The 16,600-nt window shown below is 41.2% G+C and overlaps 1 protein-coding gene across 1 annotated transcript; it reads right to left on the reverse strand.

Moving 5' to 3' along the window:
• Nucleotides 1-2,391: 2,391 nt before the first annotated feature.
• LOC143516415 (claudin-4-like) lies at nt 2,392-2,985 on the reverse strand. Its single transcript, XM_077007963.1, has one exon. The coding sequence runs from the start codon at nt 2,983-2,985 to the stop codon at nt 2,392-2,394; it is 594 nt and encodes a 197-aa protein (XP_076864078.1).
• Between the last annotated feature and the right edge of the window lie 13,615 nt (nt 2,986-16,600).

Below are 16,600 nucleotides of genomic sequence, written 5' to 3' on the forward strand. Positions count from 1 at the left end.
CAGTGACGTCACGGTCACAGCTGGAGGGCTGTTATGACAACTGCCCGTCTCTCCCAGGTCCAGTTAAGTGGTTTTCTGGCTGACTTTGAACGCAGTGTAAAAGACAAACCAGTGCCTCTAACCCCACATTGAATATCAATCAATCAATCAATCAAATTTTATTTATATAGCGCTTTTTACAACAGTTGTTGTCACAAACAGCTTTACAAGTGCCGAGTCCTAGACCCCAGTGAGCAAGCCAAAGGCGACAGTGGCAAGGAAAAACTCCCTAAGAGCATGAGGAAGAAACCTTGAGAGGAACCAAGACTCAGGGGGGGAACCCATCCTCCTCTGGCCCACACCGGTCACCATGACAACAACAACAATTTAGACAGAAAGAAGATAGAGAAAAGGAAAAAGATGTAATAATGTCCATCATGATGTAGGCATCCGGTTAGGCATGAGGTGGCCGGCCCAGGATGGATCGCTTGTCTCTCCTCATCTCATTATTCCTCAAGCAGGCGGGCAGCCATGTGGAGAAATGAAACAGGGAAAATTAGCTCTTTATGAGGACATATACAGGACAGGTGAAATTATAAACATTTCTGGAGTGTGGCAGCAACTCCGGCATTAAGTTAAATTATTACAGCCTAGCTAAATAAGGCAGAACCAGAAGGTAAAATAGGCTTGGGGGCATTCTGAGACAATGGCATCGGTCCACTGCACTGTCAACAAACTTGAGTGACCACGAGCAGTGACAGGACGACAGCACCAGCGCCCCAGTCTACCATAAAACCCTTCGCCTGTGAACCCCTGGATCTGTACCTTTATCTAAGGAGGGATATTAATTATCAAACGATAAACTAAATAAGTGGGTTTTCAACCTAGACTTAAAGATTGTGACTGTGTCAGAGTCCCGGACACATTTAGGAAGATTATTCCAAAGCTGGGGGGCCTTACAAGAAAAGGCTCTTCCCCCTGCTGTTACCTTGTTAATTTTTGGAACTAATAAAAGACCAGCACCCTGTGATCTTAGTGGACGTGGGGGTTCATAATAGGAAATAAGTTCCTGAAGGTATTCAGGAGCAAGCCCTTGCAATGCTTTATAAGTTAATAAAAGAATTTTAAAGTCAATACGGAATTTAACTGGGAGCCAATGCAGGGCTGATAGGACTGGACTGATATGCTGAAATTTTCTAGTTCTGGTCAGAACCCTGGCTGCGGCATTTTGAACTATTTGAAGTTTATTTAGATTCCTATTTGAACATCCTGACAGTAGTGCATTGCAGTAGTCTAATCTAGAGCTAACAAAGGCGTGCACCAATTTTTCCGCATCATCCTGTGATAATGCATTTCCTAATAGAAGTCTCCCTACAGGGGGGTGTTTTGGGATCAAAGGTAAGTCTACAGGTAGGTCATTAACTAAATGCAGCAGGTTTCGCTGTAGGATATGTGACAGTCATGAGGCATTTTCATGTGCTGCCCTGTATACAGAATTCAGTCTGTGACCTGCTGACCCAATATTATCCCTCATTCACTTCCTATTGTTCTGGACTCTTTCCACTTTATTAACTTTGGTTAGCACACTGATGCAGAATGATCTTCTAACCCTTTGGAAGTACTATATCTTCATTTATAAATGTTCATGTGATAATCGAAGGAGGAGGCACGACGACCAAAGTAACAGTGAAACATATACTTTTAATAAAGACGCAGGTGATGTCCAGCGAGACAGTCAACTCACGCAGGCACGAACTTAAGACAAAGACGAGCACGAGACATTGCGCAAACGCACATTAACAAAAAATGCAATGGGTCCACCACACCCAGCTGGACCCCAAGGATGAAGACATAGCCTGGATCTTATCAGGGTTAAAGTTTTAATTGTCTACAGAACATGTCCCTTCCTGTACATATATTTTAAATGTCCTACTATCCATAGGCCATATTGTACAAGTTCACTGAATATCAAATATTAAAGAAAACAAATCAGTATAGTCTTTAATTAGACGCGTATATGTGTAGGAACACTGACAAATGACAATTTATCTACCAATTCTGAACAAAGCTGAGGACGCAGTTCCATGTTAACATCCATTTCTTCAAATTATCCATTTGACCTTAAATCTTGTTTTTCCTTTTTTTGTTTTTTACTCTTTTTGTTGATTGAAAATGAGATCAAAACACTTTATGACAAACCTTTTCTGACCAGTGAAATTACAAGATCAGGGTCACGTTCAGAGAGATTAAATACAAGATCAATGTCACGTTCAGAGAGATTAAAGACAAACAAAAAGCTTACAGGGTAGCAAAACAAAAAGACCAAACATAAAGAGTATTCATGTGATGACTGGCAGCTGATAAGAACGTTATTACATTATATGACATTTTACATTTCTTTACCAGTTTCATTCAGTCCATATATATTGTACATTGTCCCAGGAAATTTAAGATCTCCTGCTGGGGTTTTTTGCAGGGAAGTTTCAGCGCTCCTCCTGTCAGCAGTAAACCTGCAGATACACAACCAAGGTAGAAAGACTTGCCCAGGCCCTTCATCCCTAACTCTGGCGCAGGAAACTTCAATGAGACCACAACTGTGTACACATACCAGCCCACGGGGACTAGCATCATTACTGCAGCACAGATTAGTGTCACTGCGGCAGCCATCGCCACCGTGGTCTTGGTCTTCTCTACGCAGTTAATGTGCTTGGAGCTCATAACAGCCAGTAAGACACCAGGCACTCCCAACACGATGGAGATCACACAGAAGATGCGGGAGGCCAGCAGGCCAGAGCTGAGGGGCAGTGTGGAGTCAAAGAGTTTACACCCGGCCTGCTCACTGTTCCCCTCCAAAAGGCTCATCCTCCAGAGGCCCTCCAGAGTTTTCCGAAGTGTTCTGTCACTGCAGATGAGGATGGTTTCCATCCACATGGGCAGAGCACAGGACACAATTCCAATGATCCATCCAAGAAATGCCGCTGTGACACTTGACTTCTGCAAATCCATCCCAGTAATGAAGCACACAGTTGTGATGCTGAAATGAACTCTGCACAGTGTCTCAGTGCTTCATAACTGTAAGGAGGTGGAGTTTTACACAGATGAGCTCTCACGGGGATTGGACAAAGTATAATAACCTTGGTACTTCCCACATGAACAGAACTGTTTGAACTTGTCTGGGGCTGATCACTGAGTGCTGTTATTGTGTGCGTTTATTTGTACAGCCTGCAATGTTAACGTGTCTTTGATACTGCTATGTTAAAGTGTTAACTGTTTCTTTAATTCTCTAATGATCAACAGGGCTACTAACTTACAGTCAAGATCTCCAATTCAGCATTACAAACAAGCCTCTCCTGGTATCTGCATATACCACTACAAACTATCATTCCTACCACTCCTGCTGTGCATCGCAGTGTTGGTTCAACAGCTGATGACGACCTGGAAGGAATGACCTGTCCAGATGAAAGCACGCACAAGGGCAGACCTGCTGTCAGTATCTACCTGTCTTGGGTCCTGGGAGTGATCTGCCTCTCTTTCTCTACCAGGATCAGCAGGTGTCTTGATCCCTGCTGTTACTGGCCTTACTGTAAATCCCTGCAGTTGATATTAATCTCTTGAACTCATTCTGGCCTTAAATGGTTTAAGTGGTTTAATGAGTGACAAAAGGCAGACTTAGCACAATTTCAAGACAAAGAGAATTCCCTATTCCTAAATAAATTGATTCACGTCTCAATGAACCGTCCGAGATAATTAGGGACTTTACTCTGCGGGGTAACCTAAATAACACTACCAGGAATCTGTGTAAGTGTCAATAATCACTAGGTATCCCACAGGTTGCCTTATGTGGCGGTGTCACATAGTACTCTGCCTAAATAAGTATTAGTTTGGTTCTATCAGCCTACACATTGAACCACTCTTAATTTCCACTTTTGGACAATAAATGACACAGGTCTCTATAACACAGAATTAATGAGCATGCATGTCTAAACACACAGGAAAATATATATATGCATGCCTGCCTTCACTATACAGTTTAAGACTACAAGAACAGGTATATCTAACTACTGGAACACAGTAATACATGGATATGCATCAATGTGGGGTGATTATACAATAACAGGTGTTCTGATAAAATCACTTAATACTGATGTACATGAAAGATCACAAGTTGTGTCTTTATATCCACCACATATCAGTGTTCAAATTCAGAGGCACTTTGTCCTGGTTCCTTAAGGGCTGGAAAGCTGAATACTGGTTTTAAGAGTAATTACCCTTTCCTTGGTTGGAAGGTTGTTGAGTTTGGTGTCTTTAAATTGAGTTCACTGTCTCCGCTACATTTCCATGTAAACTACGCCATTTAAGGTATCTTCGTTTATAAAGTTTGCGAGTAGCCTGCAGATGCAGAATAAAGGCAAACTAATGAGAGAAAGAAAGCAAACATTCCCTCAGCTTGAATAAGAAATGATGTTTCTTCTTCTATCAGATTAAGATGACCCACATCCCTTCATCTGTGTAAGCAGGTAACTTAAGATCCCATTAAAGCTTTACACAGAAGAAATAATCAACATGGACATCTGACCTATTAAAATATAGTTTGATATGTCTTGTCTGCTTCTCCACAGGGTTTTGCTGAAGGATTCAGCTGAGGCTGTTAACATTCCTCTGAAGAACGGCATCATCTCCATCCCCAGAGTCTACGAGTCCCTCATAAATGCAGATGTAGATCCCATTAGTGGATGGTGCTCCAACTACACCTCCATCAGACAGCAGATAGTGGAGACCCAGCCGAGTCTGGAGGAGTAAGAACAGGCAGCCAATACAGGACTGAAGGGTCTGGATCAACACCTTGAGGAACTTACAGTATATGGAGCAAAACTTGAACAGGAAATAAGTGATACAGAATCTACATTAAATAATTTGAGAACAGAGCTAATGAAAAGTTACTGAATATCTCTAAAAGTGCTTTAGAGCAGGCCAGACTCAATCTTGGCTCAGCTCAAGAAACTAAATGCAGTCAGGAAAACAGGAGAATTCACGCTGAGACATTAACATTAAAGTTGGGGCGTGGCTGTTCCTTATACCAATTGCTGGATGGATTGCTGGTAAGAAATACAGTAATTATTAAGTAAATTCTAAAACATAACGATGAGATTTTTTCTTATTATTATTTACAAGATTACATTTTATATGAGTTTGGTTAAATATTTAATTCAATTAGATATTTTATTTGAATCTTCAGACGTTCATGTGACGTGAAACTGACAATTCTTACTGCCTTTATTTACACCCTGTATGAGAACATCTCCACTAAACCAAAGTGATTTTCTTATCATCTTTAAATGAGAAAGGACAACTGTGTGTCCTCCAGTTCATTCATTACGTTAAGTTTGTGTATAAGAGAAAATAAGCGAGTGAGAGATAATTCAGTGCTTTAGGAACTCAAAGTGAGTTCAGCATTTCCTTGTGTGCAGTATAGCTTCTCAATTAACACAGTGCTTTAAAAAACAAATATATAATGTGATGAATCTAAAAACTGCAAACTATTTTGTGTACCATTCTCTGTCCTGGTTCCTAGATTGTAGAACTTCCATTTTCATTTCTGCATGTGAGACAATACTTACAAAAGCTGCATTATTGAAGCTTTTAAATCAAAGTTCTGCAAAATGTAAACAATAATTAAAATATATAATAATAACAATTATTATTATTATGAAACAGAGGAATCCTGTCTAAAAGTCCATGGGTATATGCAGTACATGTACAAGAGGCATGTCATTTAATATTCTCAATGGCTTTTAAGCAACATCCAAGACTGTGTCATTGTTGATTTTCAGTTCTTCTTTGACATTCAGATTTATAATATCATTAAAAGTGCTTTTTGTCCAACTACATAATACTGATAAACTGAGATGCATACATTCACCATCAGATGCACATAAATTATATGAATTATAAATTATACAGTATAGGAGTGAACTCACTGTGTACAATAACACAGCTCACAAACTGTATTCCTAAAATGGAAGCTCTCTCTTAGTTCCTGTTATTACTGAGATTACATTAAGATTACAGAAAGATTTCCCTTGTTTTCAAATCCAACCGTCATACAGAAGTGAATGAATCCAGGTGAACCTTAATGTGAAAGCAGGAGGTGCTCACCTTGATGCTCCTAACCTTCAGTTTATTTGAAAAACATGCTCTGACATGATCTGTTTATCATCTATAGAAACTATTTACCATTAAACTGTCACCTGGTAAATGTACTGAGACTGAAATCATCTCTGACATCTGTTGGAGGCACCCCATCATCTGAGCAGTCAAAGCTACAAGTCACCCAAGTTGTTTTCTGTTTTGCTTGGGTTTCATGCATTGACACGATACTGTGGGACCAGACCCATGGTCTTTTAGAATGGATTCCTCTGTGTTTCATAATAATAATAATCATCCCTGACATCTGTTGTAGCCACCCCTTCATCTGAGCAGTCAAAGTTCCGTCACCTAAGTTGTTTTCCTCTTTGTTTCATGGATTTACAATCAATTTTCTTTGCTAGAATGTAAATGTGCCTACCCCTGTTATTCACATAATGCCATTGTACTGTACGTCTATTTGACAAATAAAAGACTTCCGTCTGCCATAGATTATCATTATCGCATCACTAACAAGTGTTTAATTTGACAAACACCATCAGTGTATCACAGAGAAATTCACACTGGAATAATGCTCATGATGTGCATATATTAACATGGTGGATCAAACTGTAACAAATTAACATAAGACACTTTGGAGGCTGGTGGTACACATATCCAGAAATGACCACTGTTACTCTAGGGGGGTTTCCTTTCAGGTTTACATTCTGTTTTGCTCACTGGATTCTTCTGAAATTCAAACAAAACTGCATTATTTAAGCTTTTAACTGCAAATTCTGGAAAGCATAATAAAACGTAATAATGATGATGATGACGATAATGATGATTTTTATTATTATTATTATGAAACACAGAGGAATCCAGTCTAAAAGCCTTTACATGTGTATTGTCATCCTTCACTGATCATCAGACAGAAACGTCTTAACAACCTGACCACAAAAACAGACATATGACACTGCATTTATATTTCTGCCCGGTTACAAATAGGCAATTTACTGCTCCTTCAGGGGTTATCAATGATTACATTATCTGTGCAGTGAGGGTCAGGCTCACCGTACTAGGGTGTACTTCCTAGCACAAACTGGAGCAGAGGCCTGCACACATGGCCAGAGCAAGAACGTCTCATAATGCTTAACAGATTAATATAATCTGCAAGCTTACTGACATCCTCACACAGCAGAGGGTGAAGCACGATAATACTGTTAACCCAGTTATATTTCACTCAAGGGGCGTTTGGGTCAGGTTCATAAACTTATGGGAGTATTACAATATCAAGAACAGTATTCTCCACTCATAAAATTGGTGAGATTGAGATAGTGGAAAAAGAGTGGTTTGAGTGTGGGATTAGTTCTGTTGAAGATCTATTTAATGAGGGAGCACTTTAACGAAACAGAAAAAAAACTACAATCTGAAGAGTAAGTGAATTTATTTGGACATTTGAACCTCTATAAGGAAAGTGTCACGCTTGGCTCCGCCCTCCTCCTGTCCGCCACACCTTCTTTGTAATTATCCTGCCGTTATTTGCCTTCTCACCTGTTTCTTGTTTGTTTCATTATTGTCTGGTATTTAGTTCCTGGTTTTCTGTGTTCTCATCGTGGTTTAGTTCTTGTTAGCTCTAGTTTCATGTTTAAAAGCCTTGTAAGTATTTGTATTGGTTAGTCTTGTCTCCTTGTATGTTTCAGCTTTAGTTACTCCTAGTCGTGCAGTCTCTGTTCATTCTTAGTTTATCCTGGTGTTTGCTTTGTGATCTGTTACGTTGTCTTACTCTGCCTGTCTTCGTGTCATTTAGTCTAAGCTTCTGTGTTTTGTATTCAAGTTCCCGATGGTTTTCCCCCGTGTTTAAGTATTAGTGGTCTAGCGTTTTTGGTCGTTGTGGTTTTGTATCTCTTGTTTACTTTAGTCTCTGCTGTGTTTCAATGTACCTTGTATTATTTCAGAATTCTTATTTACATAAACGTATTTTCCTTTCATAGTCGCTGTGGTTCGTTGTATTCATTCGTTCGTGTTTCAGTTTAGAGTTTGGTATGCCTCGTAAAGCCTGGTTTATACTTTCGCGAGCGACCGTAGCGCGCGGCTCCGCCCACCTCGCGCGACCCTGCGCGAGCGGTGTAGGCGTTTATACTTTCGCGAACGTCGCGAGCGTCGCTGCAGTGTTCTCCGAAACGATAGGTGGCAATAGGTGGCAGTGGAGAATAAAAAACCTCTGCAAAACCGGGGAAAGAACATTTTTACCTGACCAGAGACCGTATTTAAACACATCAGGCATCAAACGTAAATATGGCTTTGCAGTGTTGTCCGAAACGATAAGTTAACAAATACGAGCCTCTTGTAATTCCAGGGCGAAACATGAGAGAACGTGAAGACGTTAAGATTGGGCGTTTTGAAAATAAACAACCATAAACTAATGTGATAAAAAAGCGAATTATTTCGATTCATTTCGAGTATATGTATAAATATTTAACTTAATTAAGTTTAACGTGCTGGGAAATATTGAAATGGACCTTTAAAGTGACGTACAAGTGCTTTAATTCCACCTTGTATAGGTGTATGAACCCTGCAAACATGACTTTGTCCATCGCGCTGAAGCGCGGCGCGCGCGCGAAAAATTCGAGAGGCCCTCGCGCACGGGCGGAGCCACAGCGATTACGTCATTTTCGCCGCGCGGACCCTCGCGCCGCTCGCGGCGCGTGGAGTATAAAGCCTGGTTTAAGCCTGGTTTATACTCGACGCGCCGCGAGCGGCGCGAGGGTCCGCGCGGCGAAAATGACGTAATCGCTGTGGCTCCGCCCGTGCGCGAGGGCCTCGCGCGCTGTCGCGGCGCGAGGTCGTGCACCTCTAGAATTTTGTAACTTCGCGCGCGCGCCGCGCTTCAGCGCGATGGACAAAGTCATGTTTGCCGGGTTCATACGCCTATACAAGGTGGAATTAAAGCACTTGTACGTCACTTTAAAGGTCCATTTCAATATTTCCCAGCACGTTAAACTTAATTAATTTAAATATTTATACATATACTCGAAATGAATCGAAATAATTCGCTTTTTTATCACATTATTTAATGGTTGTTTATTTTCAAAACGCCCAATCTTAACGTCTTCACGTTCTCTCATGTTTCGTCCTGGAATTACAAGAGGCTCGTATTTGTTAACGTAATTTCAACATTTTAATGTACTTTAGCCTAAATTCCAGCACTTTTCAAACCTGAAACACAAAGCAACATTAAAATGCGTCAGGTAAATGTTCATTCCCTTTTTTTTGAGGGGTGTTTCTTTATACTACCACATATAGTTTCGGACAACATTTCAAAGTCATATTTATGTTTGATGCCTGGTGTATATATACGGTCTCTGGTCAGGTAAAATGTTCTTTCACCGGTTTTGCAGGGGTTTTTTATTCTCCACTGCCACCTATCGCCACCTATCGTTTCGGAGAACACTGCAGCGACGTTCGCGAAAGTATAAACGCCTACACCGCTCGCGCAGGGTCGCGCGAGGTGGGCGGGGCCGCGCGCTACAGTCACTCGCGAAAGTATAAACCAGGCTTTATACTTTCGCCAGCGACCGTAGCGCGCGACTCCGCCCACCTCGCGCGACCCTGCGCGAGCGGTGTAGGCGTTTATACTTTCGCGAACGTCGCTGCAGTGTTCTCCGAAACGATAGGTGGCGATAGGTGGCAGTGGAGACTAAAAAACCCCTGCAAAACCGGTGAAAGAACATTTTACCTGACCAGAGACCGTATATATACACCAGGCATCAAACATAAATATGACTTTGAAATGTTGTCCGAAACTATATGTGGTAGTATAAAGAAACACCCCTCAAAAAAAAGGGAATGAACATTTACCTGACGCATTTTAATTTTGCTTTGTGTTTCAGGTTTGAAAAGTGCTGGAATTTAGGCTAAAGTACATTAAAATGTTGAAATTACGTTAACAAATACGAGCCTCTTGTAATTCCAGGACGAAACATGAGAGAACGTGAAGACGTTAAGATTGGGCGTTTTGAAAATAAACAACCATTAAATAATGTGATAAAAAAGCGAATTATTTCGATTCATTTTGAGTATATGTATAAATATTTAACTTAATTAAGTTTAACGTGCTGGTAAATATTGAAATGGACCTTTAAAGTGACGTACAAGTGCTTTAATTCCACCTTGTATAGGTGTATGAACCCGGCAAACATGACTTTGTCCATCGCGCTGAAGCGCGGCGCGCGCGCGAAGTTACAAAATTCGAGAGGTGCACGCGCACGGGCGGAGCCACAGCGATTACGTCATTTTCGCCGCGCGGACCCTCGCGCCGCTCGCGGCGCGTCGAGTATAAACCAGGCTTAAACCAGGCTTAAGTCGCGCACTCTCCGTGTGGGCGCGGTTTCTTTAAAGGAGACTAGCTCCGCCAAGGTAGCGGTCCACTCTTCACCGCAAATGTGTCCGACCCCGACTCCCACCGCGTTACAGAAAGCTTGTATCATAAGTACATGGATAAAGAGTTATGTAAATCCTATATATTAGCACTTCAATGCCATGAAGTAACATTTTATAAGCTAAATTAACATTTCAAAATTCAAACTAACATTTAATATCACTTTAATATCACAAGTCTTAGGCTTGTGTGGCAAAGAAACCTTAGTCAGTAGAACCCAGGTTCTGGCATGATGTGGAGGAGCTAAAAGATTTGGCTAGCAGCAAGCATCAACTCACTTCTGAAGTGTTGATTGAATGTTTAGAAGTGCTGTTTGAATGCTGGCTGCCAGTCTTTGGTGAGTCTCCATCATGGTACTGATGAGTTGTGGAATGTCTTCAGTACACAGGAGCTCATTTCCTGTGACTTGTTCTGCTGCCTTCATCACTTCCTCCATCATCATCACTGGTTCCTGGAGGAAGTTTGAACTTTAACCACTCTGGTCTTTCTACTCAGGTCACATGGACGACACTTCTCACTTTCTCCTGGAACTCAGCTACACACTCTTTCTCTTTTCCACGGATCTGCCCCACCTCGTCATGTTTCCGTCTGATGCTGAGCTCCAACTGGTAAATCTTGAATTCGTAGTCAGACACTTTACTTTGGTACGTTTCCACTTGGGACTCAGATTCTGTCACCTCCTCTTCTGCCATTCTGATAGCATCTGATGCTTGAGACATTTCTACTGCACCAGCACTCACCATGGCCGCGCCTACACCGAGAGGGTTGACAAAGAAATTTTGCCTTTCTAGTCAGGTACTTGAATATTAGAGTATCTGCTAATCTTTCATGTAGGCTACTGGGACATTTCATTTTGGTCGCACACTGCATATGGCATACTGTTTTTGTTCCAGTCAGTATGTGTGAAGTATGTAATATGTTTGTTATCTGTAGACTGAAGAGTCATCTATTTCAGGAATATTTAAATGATCATTGATCCTACAGCTATGAAATTTTATACACCTGCTGGGTAACAAACTCTGGCATATATTGACTGTTTGTTTGTGCACTTACCACTGTGTGATATAGAGCTAATGCTTAGTTCACACTTCTGGCTAACATCACTGACTACTGTATTCTACTTCAACTCGATCTGTTCTCTGAACTTTAACCTATTGTATTGCCTAGGACATACAAAGATGACAAAACACTTTTGTACATTTCACTGAATAAGAGCATCTACTAACTGGCACAAATGTAAATGTCAAGTAGTTTATTTTAAGGCTTAAGATTACAGTTACACCTAGAGTCAGGGCCAGGATACTGATAAGTTTTGGCTTAACCATGACATGTTTATGTACACTAAACTAATAAGAAAACACTGTGATCTTACATGTATTTTGGGTAACGTGTGTGAGATAGAGATGGTGTATGTCTGTGAGAGTCAGGAAAGGTGTGTGTGTGTGTGTGTGAGAGAGAGGGAGAGAGAGAGAGACATAGAGATTTCACTTCACAATGGAAGAAGTGGTACCCACTGTGCTGATCAGCAAATACAGAAACAGAGTCACAGTCATGAGGAACACAGTGGAGGAACTGGAGGAGCTTCCATCCTCCACACACACACACACAAATAAAATACATATAGTACAGTCTCATGACAAATGTTAAAGTGTGTTAAAGTTACACTGGACAGACATGTTTAGTTAGAGGCTGTTCTTCCCCAGAAAGTAAATGGCAGGTCTGCATAAATAAAGATTTCAGTACAGCACAAAACCTTAACTTCATACTGCTATGCTTCATATTAAACTTCTGATACTTCCATTTTCATTTCTGCAAGTGAGACAATACTGGCAAAGGCTGCATTATTGAAGCTTTATCAAAGTTCTGCTAAATGTAAACAATAATTTAAAAAATATATAATAATAACAATTATTATTATTATGAAACACAGAGGAATCCAGTCTAAAAGACCATGGGTCTGGTCCCACAGTATCATGTCAATGCATGAAACCCAAGCAAAACAGAAAACAACTTGGGTGACTTGGAGCTTTGACTGCTCAGATGAAGGGGTGCCTCCAACAGATGTCAGAGATGATTTCAGTCTCAGTACATTTACCAGGTGACAGTTTAATGGTAAATAGTTTCTATAGATGATAAACAGATCATGTCAGAGCATGTTTTTCAAATAAACTGAAGGTTAGGAGCATCAAGGTGAGCACCTCCTGCTTTCACATTAAGGTTCACCTGGATTCATTCAATTCTGTATGACGGTTGGATTTGAAAACAAGGGAAATCTTTCCACACCCTGCCTGAACCTTCCTGTAATCTCAGTAATAACAGGAACTAAGAGAGAGCTTCCATTTTAGGAATACAGTTTGTGAGCTGCATTATTTTACACAGTGAGTTCACTTCTATACTGTAGCGCCATGCCATTTTAGCTTTTAACACATAAACAAGAGTGAAGAGAAAATGGAATTTAGCTAGGAACCAGTTCAGAGCTGAAAGCACTGAGCAAATATAGTCAACTTTCTAGCTATGGTAAGTAATCTGGCTACTGCATTATGTATCTAATCTCAAAGGCACAGAAGGAAGATTCGGATCCATATGCAGAAACAAGTTTTAATGGGAGGGATAAGCAGAGGCAGGTCAGAAATAGTCTTAAATCCAAATAACAGAGACCGGTGAAGGCACAAAGGGGCTCAAACCAGGGGACACACACAACCAGAGGTAGTGCGTCAGATCCAGGTAAACGTAGGGAAAACTGCTCTGTAAGCTGTCACTGAGAGTGGCAATACTTCCCAAAGAGAAGGTGACCTGCTGGGACATTGTAGTGTTCTTATAATAAAGTAACATATCGCGAGATTAGAATAGTGACGAATGCAAGATCACTAACGAGACTAGAAGTATTGAGAAGTAGCCGTGATGAATATGTATGTGTGCCATGTTGAATGTGTTGATTAAAAACCACGATAAAACGGGCACTACTCTCGTGCGTGTGATCCCTAAAACACCACAGACCAGGGGCGGACTGGCATACATTGCTACCGGGGATTTCCCCGGTGGGCCGATGGGTTAGTGGGCCGGTGGGCCGCTGGCCGCCGGTGGTTTAACTCAGCCCGTGGAGGAGCCACTGCGGCCCCGGCCCGTAGTTACGCTGCTGTTTAACGGTGTCTATTACCTCTTCCCCGCTCCAGTCAGACTAACCTGCTCAGCGCGGCCGCGGACTGAGCCTGTAAACACATGAACGAGTTGGACCGCGGCCGCGGACTGGCCTCGGACTGGGCCAGCTGATGCGGGCTGACGGTATGCAGCGGAGATCAGAAAAAAAACAACTTGTCCCAGAAAATCCGGGCCGGACTACGAAAACATACAGCAGTTTAAATTGTAGATAACATGTTATTTTAAATGTACTGCTGTCGCCTCTGCAATGTCTAAGGCACCATGTACAAATTACCTTAACACGATTAACACGGATGCAAGTGGCGGTCTTAAAGGTTACAGAGCACTGCGCACTGTTTTTGTTTTTAAAAATATTGAAATTCTTAGATTAAAACTAACCACCACAAATAGGTAAGAGGAAGAAATACCCACGTTAGAGTTGTAGGTTGTTCTTTAGGATGCACTTTGCGTAAAACAACTTGTTTGGTGGTCTTATGATGGACTATTTAACAACTTGTTTGGTGGTCTTATGGTGGACTATTTAAAAGCCACTATGTGGCTTTGTAATCATATTATTGCTGGAATTAATATTGTCCATATGACAATAAACGCCGTCATATACACTACGTGCCATGTATAGATTCATATACAGTATACACACACACACACACACACACACACACACACACACATATATATATATATATATAGTGGGCCAGTCTGTCAGGAACAACAGGTGTTACACCGAAATCTGCGACCGTCGAATTTTGTGACCGCAGAGGGCGCTATTTCGCAGTTTCAGTTAGTTTCAGTTCACAGGCACGAGCGCTTTACGAATGCTGCGTAAGCTACGCCGACGCGCTTTCTTTTCTCGTTTTGCTGCTGTCCACGAGCCAAAATATGACGGATGCGTGTATTTACATTTTATGTTGTCTCGCGCTTTCTTTTCTCGTTTTGCTGCTGTCCACGAGCCAAAATATGACAGATGCGTGTATTTACATTTTATGTCGTCTGTTAACAAGAAAGTTTCATTACAACATTTTTACACGTGACGACAGGAGTAAAGTCAGCCAATACATACGCCTGACAATAGCAAACTTTTCATAAGTAAGTTATGTAAGCTGCTGTCATTTGGACCTCATTCCGAATGGTAATTATACACTTCTGAATAAAATAGATACATTAAAGTCACAGATCCAGTTGACCCTTCCCTGTGGGCGTACCGCTACGTTGTCTGCGTGTCGTTATGTCCATGTTTGTACTTCCGTGGGCGTGGGTCGTCTGTGAGCGTGTTCGTTTGTTACACCTGTGCCTTGTCTCGAGGTCACGTGGGTATGTGGATTCACCTATTTAATGTGCGTTCGCGCGGTGTCTAGTGCTCGTCTTTGTCTAAAGTTTCGTGTCTGCGCGAGTGTGTGTTGATCACTGCTTGCGGTCCACCCGGAACTTACGTGTGTGAGAGAAAGAATAAAGGTCTATATGTTTAACGTTGACGTCGTGGTGCCTGCCTCCTACACCCGCCGTCACAGTGTGTTGGAAATCCCAACATAAAGAAGCCCTACATCTGCCTTGCATGTATATAAGTATGAGGATGAGGAGAGTATTATTTATTACTATTTTATTATATATTATTATACGTGTGGCAAAGGACTCACTGTCTTAATCTTATTTAAAGAATAATGACAAAGGATTAACATAATTTATAGTTTTGGTTACTTTTGTGAATTGTTTAAAAGTTTATTCTTCTTGGTTGTTAATAAAAGGAATTAATGTTCATGTTTTAGTAAAATTTTGGTTTCTATCATTTGGGCTTATTCATAATGGACATTATGTGAGAATGTCAGAATGGGTGACCCCTATGCCACGGTCAGTCTGTCCACTCCATTCATGAATGTTTTTCTTTGGCTAACAGGTGTAGGGATGGTAAGTCACCTGAAAACATTTGGTTGGGTTTTAACTAGTTTGTATGGAGATGGACAGCAGTCACATATTTAGACAGCAGCCGTCAGAATCGGTGACCCCTATTCCAAAGTGCACTTGTCCATTCCAGTCGTGATTTTTTTTTTCTGTCTAATAAGGTGAAGGGATTGTAGGTCACCAGGAAAGACATGGCTGTGTTTTGAATAATTGTACCTGTAGAATCAGTAGGGTCACATATTTAGACAGCAGCCGTCAGAATCGGTGACCCCTATTCCAAAGTGCACTTGTCCATTCCAGTCGTGATTTTTTTTTCCTGTCTAATAAGGTGAAGGGATTGTAGGTCACCAGGAAAGACATGGCTGTTTTCAAAATAATCATAGGTGGAAATTCAGTGGGGTCACATATTAAGAACTGGTGACCCCATGCCAAGGTACATCTGTCACATCTACCATGGAAACACATCACCCACTGTGACTCCACAATAACAGAAAACAGTGATAGCAAAAACGTTTTAGTGGACTATATTTAAACATTTTATTCAGAAGTGTATAATTACCATTCGGAATGAGGTCCAAATAACAGCAGCTTACATAACTTACTTGTGAAAAGTTTGCTATTGTCAGGCGTATGTATTGGCTGACTTTACTCCTGTCGTCACGTGTAAAAATGTTGTAATGAAACTTTCTTGTTAACAGACGACATAAAATGTAAATACACGCATCTGTCATATTTTGGCTCGTGGACAGCAGCAAAACGAGAAAAGAAAGCGCGAGACAACATAAAATGTAAATACACGCATCTCATATTTTGGCTCGTGGACAGCAGCAAAACGGGAAAAGAAAGCGCGAGACAACATAAAATGTAAATACACGCATCTCATATTTTGGCTCGTGGACAGCAGCAAAACGAGAAAAGAAAGCGCGAGACAACATAAAATGTAAATACACGCATCTCTCATATTTTGGCTCGTGGACAGCAGCAAAACGAGAAAAGAAAGCG

Source organism: Brachyhypopomus gauderio, chromosome 6, assembly GCF_052324685.1.
Source record: "Brachyhypopomus gauderio isolate BG-103 chromosome 6, BGAUD_0.2, whole genome shotgun sequence".
Lineage (NCBI taxonomy): Eukaryota > Metazoa > Chordata > Actinopteri > Gymnotiformes > Hypopomidae > Brachyhypopomus > Brachyhypopomus gauderio.

Excerpts from the sequence above, each read along its gene's own strand:
- LOC143516415 (XM_077007963.1), bottom strand. The coding sequence starts at position 2,985 with ATGGATTTGCAGAAGTCAAGTGTCACAGCGGCATTTCTTGGATGGATC.